The sequence below is a fragment of the Gopherus flavomarginatus genome, chromosome 13 (assembly GCF_025201925.1).
Source record: "Gopherus flavomarginatus isolate rGopFla2 chromosome 13, rGopFla2.mat.asm, whole genome shotgun sequence".
In the NCBI taxonomy this organism is placed as follows: Eukaryota; Metazoa; Chordata; order Testudines; family Testudinidae; genus Gopherus; species Gopherus flavomarginatus.
In genome coordinates, this window is record NC_066629.1 from 4,361,795 (window position 1) to 4,382,867 (window position 21,073).

Consider the following 21,073-nt stretch of genomic DNA (forward strand, 5'->3'; position numbering starts at 1 on the left):
AGAAAAGCCAAAAAGGAGTTTGAAGAACGGCTAGCCAAAAACTCAAAAGGTAATAACAAAATGTTTTTTTAAGTACATCAGAAGCAGGAAGCCTGCTAAACACCCAGTGGGGCCCTGTCATAAACAGATAGCTAAGGGTTAATGTCTCTTTCACCTGGAAAGAAGTAATCTGAACCACCTGACCAGAGGACCAATCAGGAAACAAGACTTTTTCAAATCGGGGTGGAGGGTTTGTTGTGTGTGAAGTCTTTGTCTGCCTGCCTGTACGCTCTCTCGGATGAGGAGTGATTTCTATTTTTTGCTTTCTAATCTTCTGTTTCCAAGTTGTGAGTACCAAAGGGTTTGTTGTTTTTGTATTTACATGTCTATAGTTTCTGGAGTGCTTTGAATTGTATTCTTTTGAATAAGGCTGTTTATTCAATATTCTTTTAAGCAATTGACCCTGTATTTGTCACCTTAATACAGAGAGACCATTTTTATGTATTTTTCTTTTTATATAAAGCTTTCTTTTTAAGACCTGTTGGAGTTTTTCTTTAGTGGGAAATTCCAGGGAATTGGGTCTGCAGCTCACCAGGGAATTGGTGGGAGGAAGAAGTCAGAGGGAGATCTGTGTGTGTTAGATTGACTAGCCTGAATTTGCATTCCCTCTGGGTGAAGAGGGAGGTAATTCTGTTTTCCAGGACTGGGAACGGGGAGGGGGAGTCCCTCTGTTTAGACTCACGGAGTTTGCTTCTGTTTAGCTCTCCAGGAGCACCTGGAGGGGGGAAGGGAAAAAGAATTATTTCCCTTTGTTGTGAGACTCAAGGGATTTGGGTCTTTGGGTCCCAAGAGAAGGTTTTTGGGGGGACCAGAGTGCACCAAAACACTCTAATTTTTTGGGTGGTGGCAGCAGTACCAGGTCCAAGCTGGTAACTAAGCTTGGAGGTTTTCATGCTAACCCCCATATTTTGGACGCTAAGGTCCAAATCTGGGATTAGGTTATTTGACAGGCCCCTTGACGATCGAAATACAAAAGGAGAGCTTAAAGACGATAAAGTCATTGTGGAGAAACTAAATGGATCTTTGCTTCAGTCTTCATGGCTGAGGATGTCAGGGAGATTCCCAAACCTGAACTGGCTTTTGTAGGTGACAAATCTGAGGAACTGTCACAGACTGAAGTATCACTAGAGGAGGTTTTGGAATTAATTGATAAACTCAACATTAACAAGTCACCAGGACCCGATGGCATTCACCCAAAAGTTCTGAAAGAACTCAAATATGAAGTTGCGGAACTATTAACTAAGATTTGTAATCTGTCCTTTAAATCAGCTTCGGTACCCAATGACTGGAAGTTAGCTAATGTAACACCAATATTTAAAAAGGGGTCTAGAAGTGATCCCGGCAATTACAGACCAGTAAGTCTAACATCGGTACTGGGCAAATTAGTCGAAACAATAGTTAAGAATAAAATTGTCAAACACATAGAAAAACAAACTGTTGAGCAATAGTCAACATGGTTTCTGTAAAGGAAAATCGTGTCTTACTAATCTATTAGAGTTCTTTGAAGGGGTCAACAAACATGTTGACAAGGGGGATCCAGTGGACATAGTATACTTAGATTTCCAGAAAGCCTTGACAAGGTCCCTCACCAAAGGCTCTTACATAAATTAAGCTGTCATGGGATAAAAGGGAAGGTCCTTTCATGGACTGAGAACTGGCTAAAAGACAGGGAACAAAGGGTAGGAATTAATGGTACATTCTCAGAACGGAGAGGGGTAACTAGTGGTGTTCCCCAGGGGTCAGTCCTAGGACCAATCCTATTCAATTTATTCATAAATGATCTGGAGAAAGGGGTAAACAGTGAGGTGGCAAAGTTTGCAGATGATACTAAACTACTCAAGATAGTTAAGACCAAAGCAGACTGTGAAGCACTTCAAAAAGATTTCACAAAACTAAGTGATTGGGCAACAAAATGGCAAACGACATTTAATGTGTATAAATTGTGACAAAGTTCCTCCTCTACCTTGGTGGGTCCTGCGCTTATTTGGCAGATTTGCTCACCTCAGTGAGCCCTGCTCCCGTAGCAGCTATACCTGAAGAACTAGAACTGTGTTGAGCTCCACTGTGCCAAACTCAGACCTGTTTTTAAGCCTTGACTTTTGTTCAACCAATAGCAGTGAATAATAATCTAACATTTAGATGTCAGATGCCATAGTAATGGGGGCAATACAGGGAGCCAGACAACCTTTGCCACAATACCGCCTACAGTGAAATAAAACCTGGACACAGAGGATACTCCACCCATCACAGAAATGCACCTGCTTCTAGGGAGGACCGTGTTACAGAGCTCTCCATCTCCACTTGCTGATGGTAGGAATAAGAGCATTTCGGTTTATGTAGGAGAATGCTGACACACAGAATACAAACACAGAGAAAAAAGTTAGCCCGTTCCACTTTCAGCTAACATGTAGGCCAGGCCCCAGCTTACAGAATGGGGAGACCACCTGCCTTTACACTTACTGCTTTTCCAGGATAGGCTATATGGCAAGGACCTGGGTGCTCTCATGCCTGGCATTAGCTTATTCTTTGGTTCCATCATTACGCTGGACCCAGGGCTGAAAGAGATCAAATAAGAATTATCCTACACACGTGTACTACTTCTAGCCAAGTATCTTTTACTATAAATATGAGTATTTTTCTAACACTGAAGAAGACAGAGTATGTCACTTTAAACAAACCTTCATGCAATCAGAACAGTTACTTCTCCTCACAAAGGCTAGACAAAAGAGTGTAGAATATGTTGATGCCATTTACTTTTTGACTAAAATCCCCAATGAATCAGTTATCCAAACAAGAAATAAATAAGTCAAAGACAGCAAGAAAAATCAGAGTTAAAGCTTGATTATAAATATTGCACTGCCCTCAACTGTAAATGGCATCTCAGCACACATGCCCTAGTAGTCTCTATATACGCAGACTTCATGCAGATGTCGAACAGTAAATGCCAGTGAAAATGAGGTAGGATCAGAGGCTAAAATAGGGAAAGAAAAAGTTAAAAATTACTTAGACAAGTTGAATGTCTTCAAGTTGGCAGGGCTTGATGAAATACATCCTAAAATACACAAGGTGCTGACTGAGGAGATATCTGAGCCACAAGCGATTATCTTTGAAAAGTCATGGAAGACAGGAGAGATTCCAGAGGATTGGAAAAGGGGCAAATATAGTGCCAATCTAGAAAAATGGGAATAAGGACAATCTGGGGAATTACAGACCAGTCATCTTAACATCAGTACTTGGGAAGATAATGGAGAAAATAATTACGCAATCAAATTGCAGAATACTAGAAAATAAAGCGATAAGTAACAGTCAGCATGGATTTGCCAAGAACAAACCATGTCAAACCAACCTAATAGCTTTCTTTGACAGGGTAACAAGCCTTGTGGATGGGGGAGGGGAGTGGTAGATGTGGTGCATCTTAAGTTTAATAAGGCTTTTGATTCTGACTTGCATGACCTCCTCGTAAACAAACTAGGGAAATACAACCTAGATTGAGCTACTATAAGGTGGGTGAATAACTGGTTGGAAAATCATTCACAGAGAGTAGGTGGTTCACTGTCAAGCTAGAAGGGCATATTGAGTGGGGTCCCACAGGTATCTGTCCTGGGTTCAGTTCTGTTCAATATCTTCATCAGTGATTTAGATAATGGCACAGAGCACATTCATAAAATTTGCAGACGATACCAAGCTGCAAGGGGTTGAAAGTGCCTTGGAGAATACGATTAAAATTCAAAGTTATCTGGACAAACTGGAGAAATGGTCTGAAGTAAATAGGATGTGACACACTACACTCCATATTCATCATAGTAATATTATTAGGATATGATCATGGCATAATTATGAAGCATTTTGTACAAGATGGGTCATGTAAGGAGTCATTGGGAAAATTATGATTTGCTGAATACAATTATCCTATTTGTATGTATGTATCATTTTTGTATCTGAAGTTATGAATATTGACTAGGTATCTATATTTCAAATGGGCTTACTCTAGAAAACACCCACAGCCAGCCTTTCAGATACAACAATGAAAAAGCCAAAGAGAGCTACTGGCTCATCAACAACGACAATGGGCTGTGGAATAGCTTAGCCTTCCTGGAAGGCCAGCCTGTAAGTTATGGCTGCTACGATTCCACAAGGGCGTGTGACCAGATCACATGTCTCTGGACTCCATTTTGGATACCTGAATTTTTCCAAAAACTGGTCTGGAAACCAAGTTTGAAACAGAGTTCCTGCCATATGAAAAAGCTATATAAGGCAGAGTGTGACATCATCGGTTGTTCTTCATTCCCCTACAACTCAACAGACAGAAGCTCTGAAAGAAAAAGTCTTGGAATGGAGTACGAGACCCCAAGCTCTAAAACAAATGCAACTTGTCCCTTAAGGATCTGCAAGCCTGCTTATATTGTCAGCCAGTGTGAGAATTTGCTAATTCATATCCAATCTTCCTAGAATTTTAGGCTTAGTTTTCAGTTCTGTTTATTTACTAGGTAATCCGCTTTGGTCTGTGTTCTATCATTTATAATCACTTAAAGCAAAAAACAAGTTTATTAACTACACAAGATGGATTTTATCTAAACCCGTGTGCCTGTGACCAAAGTGTCTTGGGAAAAATCTCAGCCTGGTTAACACGAGTATGCATGGTCCTCTCCACATTGAGGGAGTGGCAAACTGGGTAATAAATTCATACTGGTCAATGTTTTGATCGGGGCAGGATGGTACAACTCTGGGGTCTCAGGCTGGGGGTTATTTTGGCTGTAGCTTCTCTATTGTTGGTTCATGCAGTGGCTGTCCAAAGCCTGTATGCAACTGCAGCTGGGTGTGCCTTGCCTCTGTGAATGCTGGTGGGAGTGGTCTATACCCTGTCACAGCAGTGCAGTGCAGTGCTAAGAGAGATCCCAGGCTGGTGAGCCATAGTGGAACCCCAGTTCCAGGTGGCACCCCCAAGGGAACCCATGACAGGATGAAATTCAGTAAGGACAAATCCAGAATACTCCACTATCAATTGAACACATACAAAATGGGAAATGACTGCCCAGGACGGAGTACTGAAGAACGAGATCTGGGGATCATAGTGGATCATAAGCTAAATATGAGTCAACATAATTTTGAGATGCATTAGCAGGAGTGTTGTAAGCAAGATCCGAGAAATAATTCTTCAGTTGACATGTAAGCAGCATGGAGTAGAGCAGGGGAATTCAGTCCAATTCTGGATGCCACATTTCAGGAAAGATGTGGACAAATTGAAAAAAGTCCAGAGAAAAGCAACAAAAATGATTCAAGGCCTAGAAAACATGACCTATGAGGAAAGATTGAAAAAAATGGGCTTGTTTAGTCTGGAGAAGAGCAGCTAAAGAGAAGAGAAGACTGAGAAGGGACGTGATAACAGTTTTCAAGTAGATAAAAGGTTGTTACAAGGAAAAGGGAGAAAAATTGTTCTCTTTAACATCTGAGAATAGGTCAAGAAACAATGGGCTTAAATTTCAGCATGGTTTAGGTTGGACATTAGGAAAACCTTCCTGTCAGGGTGGTTAAGCACTGGACTAAATTGCCTAGGAAGGTTGTGGAATCTCCATCACTGGAGATTTTTAAGAGCAGGTTAGACAGACAGCTGTGAGGGATGGCCTAGATCAGTGATTTTCAAACTTTTTTTCTGGCGAATAGTTGATCCAAGAGAGCTGGGGATGAGGGATTCAAGGTGTGGGGGTGTCATAAACAAAGAGTTAAGGGTTAATGTCTCTTTTACCTGTAAAGGGTTAACAAACAGGGACCCAAACACCTGACCAGAGGACCAATCAGGAAACAAGATACTTTCAAATCTAGATGGGGGAAGCCTTTGTTTGTGGGTTTTGTTTTTGTGCGTTGTTCTCTCTGGGTCCTGGACGGGACTAGAGGTGCAATCAGGTTTCTGCCAATCTCCCTGCTACAGTCTCTTATCTATTCAGAATAGTGAGTAAGTAAAAAGGCGGTTATAGTCTTTTAACTTGCTTTTCTTTATTTGCAGATGTGTACTTGCTGGAAGTAGCTTAAATTGTGTTTCTGCTGGAGAAAGCTTCTTTCTATTGTCTATAAGCTATAAAAACCCTGTATACTTACCATCTTGATTACAGAGACAATTTTTATGTTTTTCCTTCTTTATTAAAGTTTTCCTCTTTATTTTAGAATCTAATTAATTTTTTGGTTATCTTTTGTAAGACTCCAGGGAAGGGAGTCTGCACTCACCACGGAATTGGTGGGAGAAAGGAAAGGGAGGAGGAAAGAAAAACCTACTCTCTGCATTTCTCTCTCTCTCTCCAGGGAAGAAGGGAGGGGGGAGGTAACATTCCTCTTGGTGTAGTGATTCAAGGAATTGAATCATGGTGGTCTCGTAGTGTACCCAGAGATGGAAAGAGCTGGGAGCAAGAAAGGAGGGGGAAGGGAAATGGTTTATTCCCCTTTGTTGTGAGACTCAAGGAATCTGGGTCTTGGGGGTCCCCAGGGAAGGGTTTGGGGGGATCATAGGGTATCAGGCCCTGAAATTCCTGATTGGTGGCAGCGCTACAGAATCTAAGCTGGTAATTAAGCTTAGAAGACTTTAGGCTAGTACCCATATCCTGGACGCTAAGGTCCCGAGTTGGAAATTATACTATGATGGGAGGGGGGCTCTGGGCTGGGACAGAGAGTTGGGGTGTGGGGGTTAGGGCTGCGGGTTAGGGCCAGGAATGAGAGATTCAGGGTGTGGGAGCGGGCTCTGGGCTAGGGCAAGAGGTTGGGGTGCAGGAGGGGGGGTCAAGGCTCTGGGCTGGGGCCAGGGATAAGGAGTTGGGGTGCAAGAGAGCTCTGAGTTTGGGGGGCTCAGGCGGAGGAACGGGGTTACCTCCGGTGGCTCCCAGTCAGTGGCACAGCAGTGGGTGAAGAGGAAGGCTTCCTTCATGTCCTGGCACCACGGACCACACTGTGCCCCGGAGGCAGACAGCAGCAGGTCTGGCTCCTAGGCAGAGGCATGCAAGTGACTCCATGTGGCTGTCGCCCACAGGCACTGTCCCCCACCAGCACCCAGCGCAGAGCCAGTGCTCGGGGCAGGGGTAGCACATGGTGCCCCGTGCCTCCCCCTCATCCCGCCACCTAGGAGACAGGCCTGCTGCTGGGCGCTTCGAGGGTGCAGCACAATGTCGGAACACGTAGAGACTAGCCTGCTTTAGCTGCGCAGCACCGCTGACAGGACTTTTAACAGCCCGGTCAGCAGTGCTGACCAGAGTCACCACAACCCAGTGCCTTCTGTTTCGTGATCCACTTCTGGGCCACAACCTCCAGATTGAAAAGCACTTGTCTAGATAATACTTAGTCCTGCCATGGGTGCACGGGCCCGGACTAAATGACCTCTCGAGGTTACTTTCAGTCCTTCACTTCTGTGTCACTGTTACAGGCTGTAGAAGGCCGAACGTTGATGACCTTTGATTAGACAGGTAAGGCATAGTACAATGATTTGGTTGTTCAGGGGTGAGACAGATAATGACCAGACACATTATGCTTTATTTTCCAAACCTGCACTGTGATTACACTTCAAAAATAAAATTATTTCTGACTCAGGGCTCTAACTGCCTGTAAAATCTCCTGGCTGTTAAAAGTTACTTGTAGCAGGTCATGAAAGATCAGATTAGTGTCAGAAGTTTAAGCCTAAATTGCCTAAGAGTTGACATCAGTCTGCATTTCTATCATGCCCAGCATAACAGTTTAGTGTTTAGTAACCCCCCAATAAATATATAACCAGTGGGGATTGAATCCAGGACCATCAGCACTAATAGTACTACAGCAGAACTAGAAGAGTAACCATTATCTGGTAGCAATAATATGTTCTTATACTCTCATATGGATCTCCAACTAAAAGGAGACAGAAAACACTGACCAAGAGGCATAGGAATGTTGATTCATGCCAGTGGCAACTTCCCCACCATCACTCCAAAAGTAGGATTCATAAAGTGAACTGCACCTGCCCATCAACATAGCAGCATGAGTTAAAAGTAGTTTGAAAGCACATCTATGAAAAGCATTGTCACAAGAAATACACCTTTTGTTACCTGTTGTTTATGCCACTATTGAACGTGCCCCAAACGAACACAGAATTTGATTGCTCCTGTAGCTCTGCCGAAGGAAACAGACATCATTGTGGCTCAGTATTGAGTAACTTCTGCAAGCACCATAGCAACACAAAATGAGAAATATGGCACAGATGCTGCTAGGTTTACAAAATGGAATGAGAATTGAGCTAAGACTTGGCATAAGTGACAGCAAAGCAGGCATTTAATTGAGAAACGTAAAGCGTAAAGATCATCATCATTTTCATCAAAGCACAGATGGTGCAACAGACTACATGGAAAACAACAGATGTTTTGTAGCGAATAGCAGGCATGTGGTAGAGCCTGTGAAGCAGGAGAACTTAATTTGTTCAGAGACAGTATAATTGGATGTCCCAACATATGATCTGTGCAGAAGGATCTATGGGACCTCTCTCTCAGTCCATGTCACTTCTTTGGGGGCAAGAAGAAGGGAATAGCAGGGGCTGAGAGCCACCTTGTGTCATCAACCTCCTCACCTTCATCCCAGTCTTCGTCGCATGGGGGCGGCTGCCACATGCTGACAGTATTCATCATCTCTCTGTGGCAGGTATTTGACTGACTCACTTAAAGCAAAGAAAATGCTTAGTGAGAAAATCTTTTCGGATAAAATACAATCCTATTTTAGGGACATTAATCATTTTTTGAACTAGCTGAAGAACAGCTCTAAGCTTTGGAGAGGAGCAGCATATGCTGGAAGCTGATCAGTACTCCCCTATTCTTAGGAGCAAAAAACTCTTTAGGCCAGGGATGGGCACCTTGAAGGTAGCACAGGGACACAAAATCCATGAGACCCTTTTGGTGGGCCATACCTTAAGAGGCTATATACTGACTAACTCTGAAAGTTTGCTACAACTAACTCTGAATGTTTGGCAGGCCAAATCAAATCTGGCAGGACTGTTGCAGCCCCTGCATTTGCCAATCCCTGTTTTAAGCCTTTTCTAATGCAAAACAATTCTGCACACATTTTTCAGCAATGGTGCAACTGCTCCGACATACACATTGGGAGAGGGTTCAGGTGTGTTTCTATTGTCACGTCACAAAAATCTGCTGAGGGTTTTTTCACTACTGTCATGCTCTAAGCCCTGTCTACATTAACATGCGCATCATTGCTACCTTCAGTACAACTCTACTTTTGCCAGAGAACAGATACGTTTTCCAGTGTAGTGATAGACACATAGATATCAGTGGGGGGAGACACTGGAACATGACCCACATAACCAAGTGATTTAGGTGCTGGGGTGACAGACCTGGACAGTGAACTCCTCATCAGAGCCGACAGCATGGGCAGTGGTAGGAAAGCTTCCCCATAGTCCCCTCCCCAAATTCCCCCACTCTGAACTGGAGGAACCCACCTTCAACTGGGAAAGTTATTCAGCCGCCCTGGCCCAGTCACGGCTCTTCTGCTAAGACAGTCAAGTAGGATGTAACAGAAGTGAGGATTGTTATGATCTAGACACTTGTCCATTAAGAACTGAACTGAGACCAATTTATTTCACATAAGCCACTAGACAGGCTATGAAGATTTTTGGTCACTATCAGATCAGATCTGCATTGGAGACATACCTATCTCATGGCCGCTATCTTTCTCCTCTAAGCGGTCCAGATTACCAACTTGATCTCATTTCCACGCACACAGTTTAGGGCACAATGTACAGTTCCCATTTTAATGCTAAAATCTCTGGCAGATAACACATGTAATGCAAGCCAGTTGCCTCTCAGATGCTTAGGAGAATTTGCATGGACACAGAATGAATGAAACTCAAGTCTCCAAGGGCTCCTGCTGCTTCTGTATCACATAGCACTACAGGTAAAGGGTTGCTTATGGAATAATAGAGTATTAAAACAATCTTTAACAGCAAAAATTAAGTTAGAATGCTGTTAGCCCAAGAGTTCCAGCAGTGACTTTACACAGCCAAAGGAGTCTAATATTTTCTCACCAATCTCTTGCTCAATGCAGCTTTTGTCATCACAGCTTGATATGTGATGGCTGATCTCAGCTCTGGGAACCTGATGGCGGGCATTAAAGGGGCATGTGGCTAGCTGCTCGGCAATATCAGGGTGGTTCTAGAGAAACAGAAAAAGTACTCTCTCACTGAATTCATCCTAACCCTTGTATTTTCTAGTCACTAGTGGAGGGTTTGTGCAATCTGCATCCTGAAATAGATTGAAAACATTTAAACCAGGGGTCAGCTATCTTTCAGAAGCGGTGTGCCGAGTCTTCATTTATTCACTCTAATTTAAGGTTTCGCGTGCCAGTAATACATTTTAATGTTTTTTAGAAGATCTCTCTCTATAAGTCTATATATTATATAACTAAACTAGTGTTGTATTGTAAAATAAACAATGTTTTCAAAACGTTTAAGAAGCTTCATTTAAAATGAAATTAAAATGTTGATCTTACGCTGCCGGCCCGCTCAGCCCGCTGCTGGTCTGGGGCTCTGTTCACATAGGTCAGCAGCGGGCTGAGCGAGGCCTGCGGCCAGGACCCCGGCTGGCAAGGGTCCATCAGCCAGAACCCTAGACAAGCAGCGGGTTGTGCAGGGCTGGCGGCCAGGACCCAGAGGGCTGGAGTCAGGGCTAGAGGCTGGGCATGGGGGTGTGTTTAGGTGTCAGGGCAGGGGGGGGCTGGGTATGGGTGGGTGTGCCAGAGTCAGGGCTATGGTTCGGGGAGGATGAAGGAGTCAAGCAGGGGGCTGGGTGTGTATGAAGGAGGTACAGGGCTCAGGGCAGGGGCCTGGGGGGTGTGCGGGTCTCAGCACAGAGGGCATGGTGTGTGTGTGTGGGGAGGTCAGGGCTCAGGGGAGAGGGCTGGGTGACTGCCCCCCAAAGAACTCCCAACCCTGCTGCTTCTTGTCCCCTGACTAACCCCTCCTGGGACCTCTCCCCCTCAGGATCCCACACACTATCTAAGCCTCCGTGTTCCTTGTCCCCCGACCAGACCCTACCTGTCCCCTGACTGCCCCAACCCTTATTCACACCCCCGTCCCCAGCCAGACCCCAGGGAGGCCCATGCCCCATCCAACCACTCCTCGCCTCCTGACAGGACTCCCAGAACTCCCAACCCATCCAAACCACCCCCAACTCCCTGCCTGCTCCAACCCCTCTCCACACCCCTGCCTCCTGACAGGACCCCCAGAATCCCAACTCATACAACCCTGAGTTCCTTGTCCCCTGACCTCCCCCTCCAGAGACCCCCCCACTCTAACTGCCTCCCCAGGACCCTCCTTGCTCCTGGTCCCCTGACTCCTATCCACCCCCTGCCCCCTCACAAACCCTGGGACTCCCATGCCCCATCCAACCCCCCCTGCTCCTTGACTGGCCCTTCCAGAGACCTCTACCCCTAGCCACCCCCCGGGATCCCACCCTGCTCCCTGTCCACTGACTGCTCCCACCCCTTATCCAACCCCTCCAGCCCTGGGCCCCTTACCATGAGGCCCCATGCACAGCCAGAGTCGCTGCCTCGCAGCAGCACACAGTCCTGCCCCTCAGAGCACTGCGCGCGCGTCAGCAGAGCTCCGGGTGAGTGGGAGGCGTGTCTGCCTCCCCGCGGAGCCAAACGCTGCCCCATGGCAGTGCGCAGCCCCGACCCCCAGAGTGCTGCGTGCAGCGGCAGGGCTCCACGGGAAGGGAGAAGGCGGGGGAGGGGCCGGCAGCTTGCTGAGCTCGGCCCGGTGCTCCGGCCCAGAAGCGTGGACCCCACAGCTTGCTGTGCAGGGAGAGTGGGGCCATTTGCCCTCCCCATGTGCACGGCTATGCTTCTGCTTCCTGCCCCCGTCGGGGGAGCAAAGGGCAGAGGAGAACGGGTCGGGCTGGCCAGGATTTTTAATGGCACGCTGGAGCCCCGGCAGGCTCCAGCGTGCCATTAAAAATTGGCTTGCGTGCCATCTTTGGCACGCGTGCCACAGGTTGCCGACTCCTGATTTAAACAAAGGAAAGCCAAAACTTAGCTCAGGTCCTGAGCACAAATGCAGTGTAGAAACAGTGAAGCATATGCATCCTTTATGATACAGGCTATGTTTGTTCACTTTTACATTTAAACACCACCCTGAATTTATCTGATTGAAGATCAGTCCCAGAACAAACACAGCGAAACTGTTGCAGTGTCATCACTTGCATGGTTTGATGCACAGATGAAACTGCCCTAAAAAGCCTACATGGGGAGTAAGTGCCTTGAAACCCTAAATAATTCAGCCTTTATTTTTAAATTAAGTAAGCGACAGACTAGAGAACAAGTTCCTGCCTGCACTAGAGCTTACGTCTTTGCAGTTAATTTAACTCTCCTGAAACAGTGGGGAAGTTACTCAATGTTCCACCTGAGGCCACATCTATATTCAAAGCACTTTGCCAGTATAGGCAAACTAGTGTGGACACAGAAGAGCACTACTACCCCCCACTGAATGAAGAACCTTTACCCTTAGAAAAGAGCAAGAAGACAGAGGAAGAACACACACTGCTCTGGCTTGCTCTGCATGGCTTTTATATTACTATAGCTATGTTGGCTAGGGGTGTGATTCCTAACCAATACAGTTATACAGTACATCATCTTAACATGTGGATGCAGTTATACCTGTATACGTGTGCTTATATCAGTACAACTAATATACACTAGCACTGGAGAGGTTAAAATAAGATCCTGACTGAGAGGACAAAAGAAAGGAGCAGCTTCTCCTGTTAAATATATAGCATTCTAGCCCAGAATAGAAGACTGAGGAGATGAAAAGTTTCAGACAGATGTAAAGTGACTAGAGTTATTAGCCATATAAAAAAAGATGGTTTAGCAGCTGCACTGCTCTGATTGCAAAGTAAAGAATTAGCTGCAACATCAGATCATTTTTGCTTTGGCCAGCCAGAAGGCATCCATATAACACTGGCTGCATTTGCTCCATGGCCTCAAGTGGGAAGCAAACACGCTGGTCCCATGAGTGAATTGCTGGAAGAGAACAGGATCCCGTCACTAACCTAGGTATTCTGAAGAACCCGTATCATCTTTCTTCAGGGTAAATGCATTGATCTGAAGTGCATTACTAAATATGAACTGAATGCTTTTACTAAGTGGTAAATGGATGACAGATATAAATATGAAATAAAGACAGCTTCTTCCAGTCTAATAGCAAGCGAATGCATCCTTCTAGCAAAAAGCAACAAAGTATACTGAGCTCACCATGCATTAGCATTTACAAAAATATGATTTCCCAAGTGCATTAGAGATCTTAACACCCTGTCCTACCTTCCTGCACTTTATAAGATGATAGGGAAAGCGACAGGCTCGGATTTGATGATAACGATCATATGGACATTGTATTAACTTCTCTGGATCCAAAGCATCAACTGGAGGAGAAGGAATAAAAAGACGAGAAAACATTCTGTAAAACAATATCTAAGAATGTCATCAACACAATTAATAAGTATGGAAAAATACTAGGTACTGGAGCTTTCCTCTAATGGGGTTAAGCCATCAATTTTTAACAGCCTAGACAAAAAATTAAAATTGCTATGTTGGCACTCGTGTACACTCAACCAAATTCACTTTGGATTTTTGGTGAGTGGAATATTAAATTAAAAATGAGGAAAGAGTAGTCAGTAGTGCAGAGTGCCCGTACATATCAATGAGGACACTTATGCAGAACAGTGAGGTGGAAATACACACATTACTATAAAAACCTTTGAAGCTACCAAATTAGCTAGTTGTACAGTAGTGACATGCTAAGGGTCAGCAGAAGCATGGCATTCTGAAGTAAATCCTTTTTAGCATTTACCTTCAATGCTCAAAGGCCATCTCTGCTGGAGTAAGAAAAAAATCAAACTAAAACAAACATGGCTGGAGTTACGGCTGCAATTTGCACTACAGTGCACTTGGCCCTATAAAGTGCAGAGGTTGGCAGGTGCTTAAGCGCCCAACACCCACTGAATATAGTGAGGGCCTAAGTCACAGGCACTTTTTGAAAATGTTCCCTCCTAGTTCACATTAGGACTCAGAGAAGCACGAGTTACTTTAAATAACTTAAAAGTTACATAGAAGGGACAAGGTAGGTGCGGACCAACTTCGGATGGTGAGAGACACAAGCTTTCAAGCATACACAGATCTCTTCTTCAGGATTCAGTTTGTGTTCGTCCAGCAGCTTTCCTGCCACTACAAATGTGTCTCCCCTCACACCTTCCATGCTATTTACCCACATTTCCATCGGTGTACAGAGGCCATGCACACAAAGGAACAAGGGACAACAGACTGTGGGATGTTCTCTAGAGAGCTGGAAGTAAGGGGACAGGCCAGATTGATTACATAAATCAGTGTTCTTCAATTTTTTTGATACCAGGGACCAGCTTGCAGCCTTTCTAAACAGTGTCAGAGATCAGCAGGACAGGCCACTGAGAAAGACTGACACAGGTAATTAGGACAAAAGGCTACTTGTGACAAAGTGGGAATTGTCGTGTTTGTATGAATACTGTGTGTGCCTCAGATTTCCCTATGTGTTGCACAAGTATCTAAGCAGTGGGATAAGGGTGAGAGAGCTTTGCAGATACCCCAAGAGAAGGTAGAAGTGCCACCTAGCTACCTGGGCCCAGACAATGGTTGGACATTCTGTACCCTGGCAAGTGATGGCTGGGGCCCATCCTCTGCAAGAGCCAGTCGGACGAATTAGAGAACAAAGAGGTGGAGGCCAGGTGACTGGTTTGCATGGGCAACAGCATACAGGATGGAGGAGGGGCAACTGGGTATGACTGAGAGTGAGCTGCTGAAAGCTGGTCAGTCTCCTAGTTTGGGACTCAGGGAGGAGAACCCAGGGCTCTGAGTCTCCTCAAGATGGACTTTGCTTTAACTTCCTGCCTTCTGTGCTAACAAGATTCTACTCTACGATTTGTTTCAGACGACTAATAAACCCTTCTGTTTTCCACTGTCGGGGGTGCATGGCCCCTTAGGGGGGCATGCAAGGTTTCCCCAGGCATAGGGGTGAGATATATGGGCTCGCGGTGCCCAGGCTCCAGAAATATTCAGGGCTGGGTGCCCTGCTCCAGCAACCCCGGCCCCGCCTGGATCGGACCCCGGCCGCCCCCCCACGAGTCTCCCTCCACCGCCCCGTCCCGCCGCGTCCCTACCTGGATCAGGTCCCGGCCTCCGCCTTCCACCCCTCCCTCCTGCGTCCGCGCTCTGCCGTTTCCCTGCCTGTTCCAAACCTGCTGTCAGAAAACAGCTTCCAGCAGAACTTGTGTGTGCTGTCCCAGGGTCCTAGCGCCTGCCAACCGCTAATGGCAAGGCAGGCTGCCCTTACCTTGCTCTTCTGCCCTATCCCTGAGCCACTCCAACACCCCAAACTCTTCATTCTCAGCCAGAGCCCTCATCCCCTTGCACCCTGATCCTCATCCCCAGCCAGAGCCCTCATCCCCTCGCGCCCTGATCCTCATTGCCAGCCAGAGCCCTCATCCCCCTGCACCCTATTCCTCATCGCCAGCCAGAGCCCTCATCCCTCTGCACCCAAATCCTCTGCCCCAGCCAAGAGCCCTCATCCCCAGCCAAAGCCCTCATCCCCCCGCACCCTGATCCTCATCCCCAACCAGAGCCCTCATCCCCCGGCACCCTGAGCCTATGCCCTAGCTCTGAGCCCCCCCCCCACATCATGAACCCTTCATCCTCAGTCCCAACCCTCATTCCCCTGCAGCCTGATCCTCTGCCCTGGCGTGCACCACCTCCCCCTTCCTACACTCCCACCCAAGCCTGCACCCGAACTCCATCCCAAAGCCTGCACCCCTCACCCCTCCTGCACACCCACCCCCTGCTCCAGCCCGGAGCCTGCACCCAGCACCCAAACTCCCTCCCAGAGCCTGCACCCCTCACCCCTTCCTACACCTCCACCACCAGCCCGGAGCCTGCACCAGTCACCACTTCCTACACTCCCACCACCAGCCTGGAGCCTGCACCCAAACTCCGTCTCAAAGCCTGCAGCCCTCACCCCCTCCTGCACACCCACCCCGTGTCCTAGCCCGGAGCCTGCACCCAAACTCCTTCCCAAAGCCTGCACCCCAGACCTCCCCCTGAAACTCCACCCAGAGCCTTAGGCAAGTGGAGGCAGCGTTTGAGGGGGTGGAGTTGGGGGGGCGGGTGGGTCTAGGCACCACCAAAATTTCTACAAAACTTGCCTGCCATGTCCCCAGGTGTTCTATTCAGGGGGACTCGCTGCAGGGAGCTTAGGGCGTGAAACAGGGATGCTGAATGCTCAGAGGTCAGACCCAGGAGGAGCTGAAGCCCAGGAGGCTTGTCCTAGTGAGTGTGCGCCTCGAGGGGTAGTCACACTACAAGAGGGTCTGTCCAAGGGCCAGTCTACACAACTGCACTGCCCTAGTGAGTCTGGTGAAAAAGCACTATGCTGACCAGAGAGCGCTCTCCCATCACCATAATTACTCCACCGCACCAAGAAGAGGAAGTTATGAAAGCAAGAGTGTCTCCCCCACTGACTTAGGGCTGGTGTGGACAACTCAGATGGTGCACTGCTCAGAGGGGTGGCTTTTTCATACCTATGACCAACATAAATCATATCACCTTAAGTGGTAGTGTAGACAAGCCCTGAACTTCATCCAATGGTTCCAGAGCACCAAGCCTGTGTACCCATGAATAACAGTGGGGGGGGGGGAGAGGGGGGAAGAAGGAGTCTCCAATGCATCAAGCCAGCGCCATATGCCAAGCTAGGCCTCTGAAGAGGGCAGCTCCCTTACCTGACCATGGTATAACCAGGGCTGTATATTAATCACAATTAACTCATCCAATTAACTAAAATCACAATTAAAAAATTAGTCATGTTTAATCATAGTTTTAATCATTGCATTGTTACACAATAGTATACCAACTGAAGTATAAAATATTTTTGCACGTTTTCTACATTTTCAAATATATTGATTTCAATTACAACACAGAATACAAAAAGAACAGTGCTCACTATTGTTTTTATTACAAATATTTGCACTGTAAAAATGATATAGTATTTTTCAATTCACCTCATACAAGTAGTGTAGTACAATCTCTTTATTGTGAAAGTGAAACTTACAAATGTAGATGTGTTACATAACTGCACTCAAAAACAAAACAATGTAAAACTTTAGAGCCCACAAGTCCACTGAGTCCTACTTCTTGTTCAGCCAAATCGCTAAGAGAAATAAGTTTGTTTACATTTATGAGAGATATTGCTGCTTGCTTCTCATTTACAATGTCATCTGAAACTCAGAACAGGAGTTTGTATGGCACATTTGTAGCCAGCATCGCAAGGTATTTACATGCCACATATGCTAAGCATTCATATGACCCTTCATGCTTCAGCCACCATTCCAGAGGTCATGCTCCCACGGCGATGACACTTGTTAAAGAAATAATGCGTTAAATAATTTGAGACTGAATTCCTTGGGGGAGAATTGTTAGGTCTCCTTCTCTGTTTTACCCACATATTGCCATATATTTCATGTTCTAGCAGTCTTGGATGATGACCCAGCACATGATGTTCATTTTAAGAACACTTTTTAACTGCAGATTTGACAAAATGCAAAGAAGGTACAAATGTGAGATTTCTAAAAAACAGCTACAGCACTCGACCCAAGATTTAAGAATCTGAAGTGCCTTCGAAAATCTGAGAGGGATGAGGTGTGGAGCATGCTTTCAGAAGTATTAAAAGAACAATACTCCAATGTGTAAACTACAGAACCCAAACCACCAAAAAAGAAATTCAATCTTCTGCTGATGGCATCTGCCTTAGATTATGAAAGCAGACATGCATTGGGCCACACTGCTTTGGATCGTTATTGAGCAGAACTTGTCAGCAGCATGGACACACGTCCTCTGGAATGGTTGCTGAAGCACGAAGGGACATATGAATCTTTAGCATAGGGATCACCAAACTTTCAGAAGTGGTGTGCCAAGTCTCCATTTATTCACTCTAATTTAAGGTTTTGCATGCCAATAACATGTTTTAATGTTTTTAGAAGGTCTCTTTCTATAAGTCTATAATATATAACTGAACTATTGTTGTATGTAGAGTAAATACTGTTTTTAAAATGTTTAAGAAGCTTCATTTAAAATTAAATTAAAATGCTTTCTTCCCTGGACCAGTGGCCAAGACCTGGGCAGTGTGAATGCCACTGGAAAAAATCAGCGTGCGTGCCGCTTTTGGCGCACGTGCCATAGGTTTCCTACCCCTGCTTTAGGGCATCTGGCCGTAAGTATCTTGCGACGCTGGCTACAACACTGCCACGTGAAAGCCTGTTCTCACTTCCAGGTGACATTGTAAACAAGAAGTGGGCAGCATTATCTCCTGCAAACGTAAACAAACTGGTTCATCTTAGCAATTGGCTGAACAAGTAGTAAGACTGACTGTACTTGTAGACTCTAAAGGTATACAATGTTTTGTTTTAGGATGCAATTTTTTTGGTACATAGTTCAACATTTGTAAGTTCAACTTTCCTGATAAAGAGATTGCACTATATTACTTATATTACATGAATGGAAAAATACTTTTTTTAACAGTACAAACGTTTGTAATAAAAAATATAAGTGAGCACTGTATACTTTGTATTCTGTGCTGTAATTGAAATCAATATATTTGAAACTGTAGAAAACATCCACAAATATTTAAATAAATGGTATTCTATTACTGTTTAATCGTTTGACAGCCCTAGCACTAACAGGATATTAACCATGGTGCATCTGTAGCCAAACACGTTTTGGAGCCAGCCACTGCAAATAAAGTCAATTATGAATTGTGGCATAGATAGGGCCTTAAGAACTGTCACTTTATTGGGATGATCCCCAGGAAACTGATTTAGACCCTGTCTGCACCAGACATGACTGTAGTTTTGTAACCAGTTTGTACCCCACACAACAAATCTGATCTGCTAGTTGGATCGTCCATTTCTCCAGACAGCAGACATGCTGCAGCCGGTGGACATAGTCCACTAGGTCAATGTGGGAACCCACAAACATGGTGGAGGACTGCAAAATGACAACTTCTTGGAAGCCTTCATGCCTTGAACATTATTGATAAGAACACTGTGGCTTAGCCAGATTGCATATGGTAAATAAATAAAATGAACCACACACAGCTGAGCTACGCCCCCACTCCAGCCTTCCTGACTCACAAAGGTTGGGGTATGGTGTTGCGTGTCTGCACCCAATATGCTGCCTAGAAGTGTTTGTCTCAGTACACCCAGTCACTCACCCAGCAACTACATATTACCCAATCAATCTCACACTCAACTTGCAAAACCTAGGTTGTTTTTTATTTTGCTGTGATATTGACCCACATCATCCTTTATTGCCTCTAAAGTTTGCGTGGTTTTGAACTGCAAGAAGACCATGAATTCTTTCATTCTGGGACCCAAAATCAGGTGCAGTGAACCGCTGCTCTAATACACACAGGCATATATCCACCAAACTTAATGCCTAGAGGGGAAAGTTACTTCCCTAGAAGCCACTCCCTCCTTTAACCGACTTTAAGATACTTTAATACTTTCAAAGATCTAAGCGGTCTCTCACTGTATCTTTGCAGGAACCATGACTAGAATCAGAACTGTAGGACTGGAAGGGACCTCCAGAGGTCTTCTAGTCCAGGCCTCTGCATGAATGTTACAAGCCAGCAAAGAAACACTTACCATAGTTGTCTTCTAACTCCATTTTACTGATGCTAAAAGAATGCTGACTTAAGTTTTGCTGGAGGACTCTTTGAGTCAGTCTCTGAGTGTCAATCTCCTCCTTAAAATATCCACCCTATAGACCAAAAATGAGGAGAGTCAGATTTCTATGGCCAGAAGAGACAATTATGATCATCTAGGAGTTTTCAACCTGTGATCCGCAGATCCATAGGGGTCCACAGATTATACCTAGGATTTCCAAAGGAGTCCTGCACCTCCAGTTAAAATTTTTTAAGAGTCCGCAAATGAAAAAAGTTGAAAGCTACTGATCTAGGCTGACCTTCTGTACAACACAAGGCACAGGACAGCCCTGAATTAATTCCTGTTTGACCTAGTGCAGATTCTTTAGAAAGGCATCCAATCTTAATTTCAAAAAAATGATGGAAAAATTACCATCTGTTGTGGTAGATTCTCCAGTGGTTAATTCCCCTCACTGTTAAAAATAAACCTTATTTCCATTCTGAATTTTTCTAGCTTCAACTTCCAAGCACTGGAAATAACTTGAAAGTTATTTCAATTTATTCATCACAGCGACTAAGGGTCAAAGATCAACCGCATGACAGCAGCCAGTAGACTTTATATCTATACTACGTATGCTTAGGACACAAGCTTATTCTTAGCCGCCCACATATAATATAGGATACAGAGAACCCCATATTCTTCTGCTCCACAGAGAAAGGTTTCCTCCAAGATGCTAAAATCCAAAGATTTTTGTCTGAAACATCCTCTTTGCTCAATACATGTAAAAGGGTTAAAAGAAACAGTTCCCAACAAAAATTAAGCCACCTATTTTGGCAGTTCAGTTATCTCTTCTTATACACGCTTTAGTGCTCCATCCCGAGCCACTCCACCTGCCTGACAGGTCAACACTTTTACACTTACCTTGTGCTTTATGATCTGCATGAAAGAAAAAAAAAGGCAAAGAGTCAGATTCTCTCCTGTCTTCACTGCAATTCATACAATTTGAATGGATCACTCATCTAAAAAATCCTTCCTCACAAGATTGTAAATCTAAATAAGACAATTTAAAGGACTGCACACATTCTAGAGACAACCTGAATCTCAGATTTGGTTGCCCACCAGAAAATATGGTTGTTGCTTTTAAAAAAAGCCAAAAAGGAGATGCCTAATAAAACTGGCACACATGGGCCGTGGGTGTCAGCTGCGTATCCCTCTCTAAATTGTGAGCTGCAGATCTGACCCAGAACCAGTATTTCAGAGGTGCCTTTGACAAACTGGTATGGTCTGACCTAGGACACCCCAGTAAGGAGACTGGT

The 21,073-nt window shown here is 45.2% G+C and overlaps 1 protein-coding gene across 4 annotated transcripts in view; it reads right to left on the reverse strand.

Moving 5' to 3' along the window:
* Positions 1 to 20,621, reverse strand: part of LOC127033841 (gametocyte-specific factor 1-like) — a 30,751-nt gene extending 10,130 nt beyond the window's left edge. For 2 of the 4 annotated variants that reach the window (XM_050922114.1, XM_050922116.1), the window contains exons 1-5: positions 13,360 to 14,390; positions 10,070 to 10,196; positions 8,609 to 8,695; positions 8,094 to 8,157; positions 2,500 to 2,594 (exon numbers count right to left, since the gene is read on the reverse strand). In XM_050922114.1, the coding sequence (XP_050778071.1) occupies positions 2,500 to 2,594; positions 8,094 to 8,157; positions 8,609 to 8,695; positions 10,070 to 10,196; positions 13,360 to 13,494 (508 nt within the window). In that variant the 5' untranslated portion in view covers positions 13,495 to 14,390. Of the gene's footprint in view, positions 1 to 2,499; positions 2,595 to 8,093; positions 8,158 to 8,608; positions 8,696 to 10,069; positions 10,197 to 13,359; positions 14,391 to 19,757; positions 19,873 to 20,582 lie in introns of those variants that run through there. The other 2 variants (XM_050922115.1, XM_050922117.1) reach the window with 2 other exon arrangements.
* Positions 20,622 to 21,073: the final 452 nt, after the last annotated feature.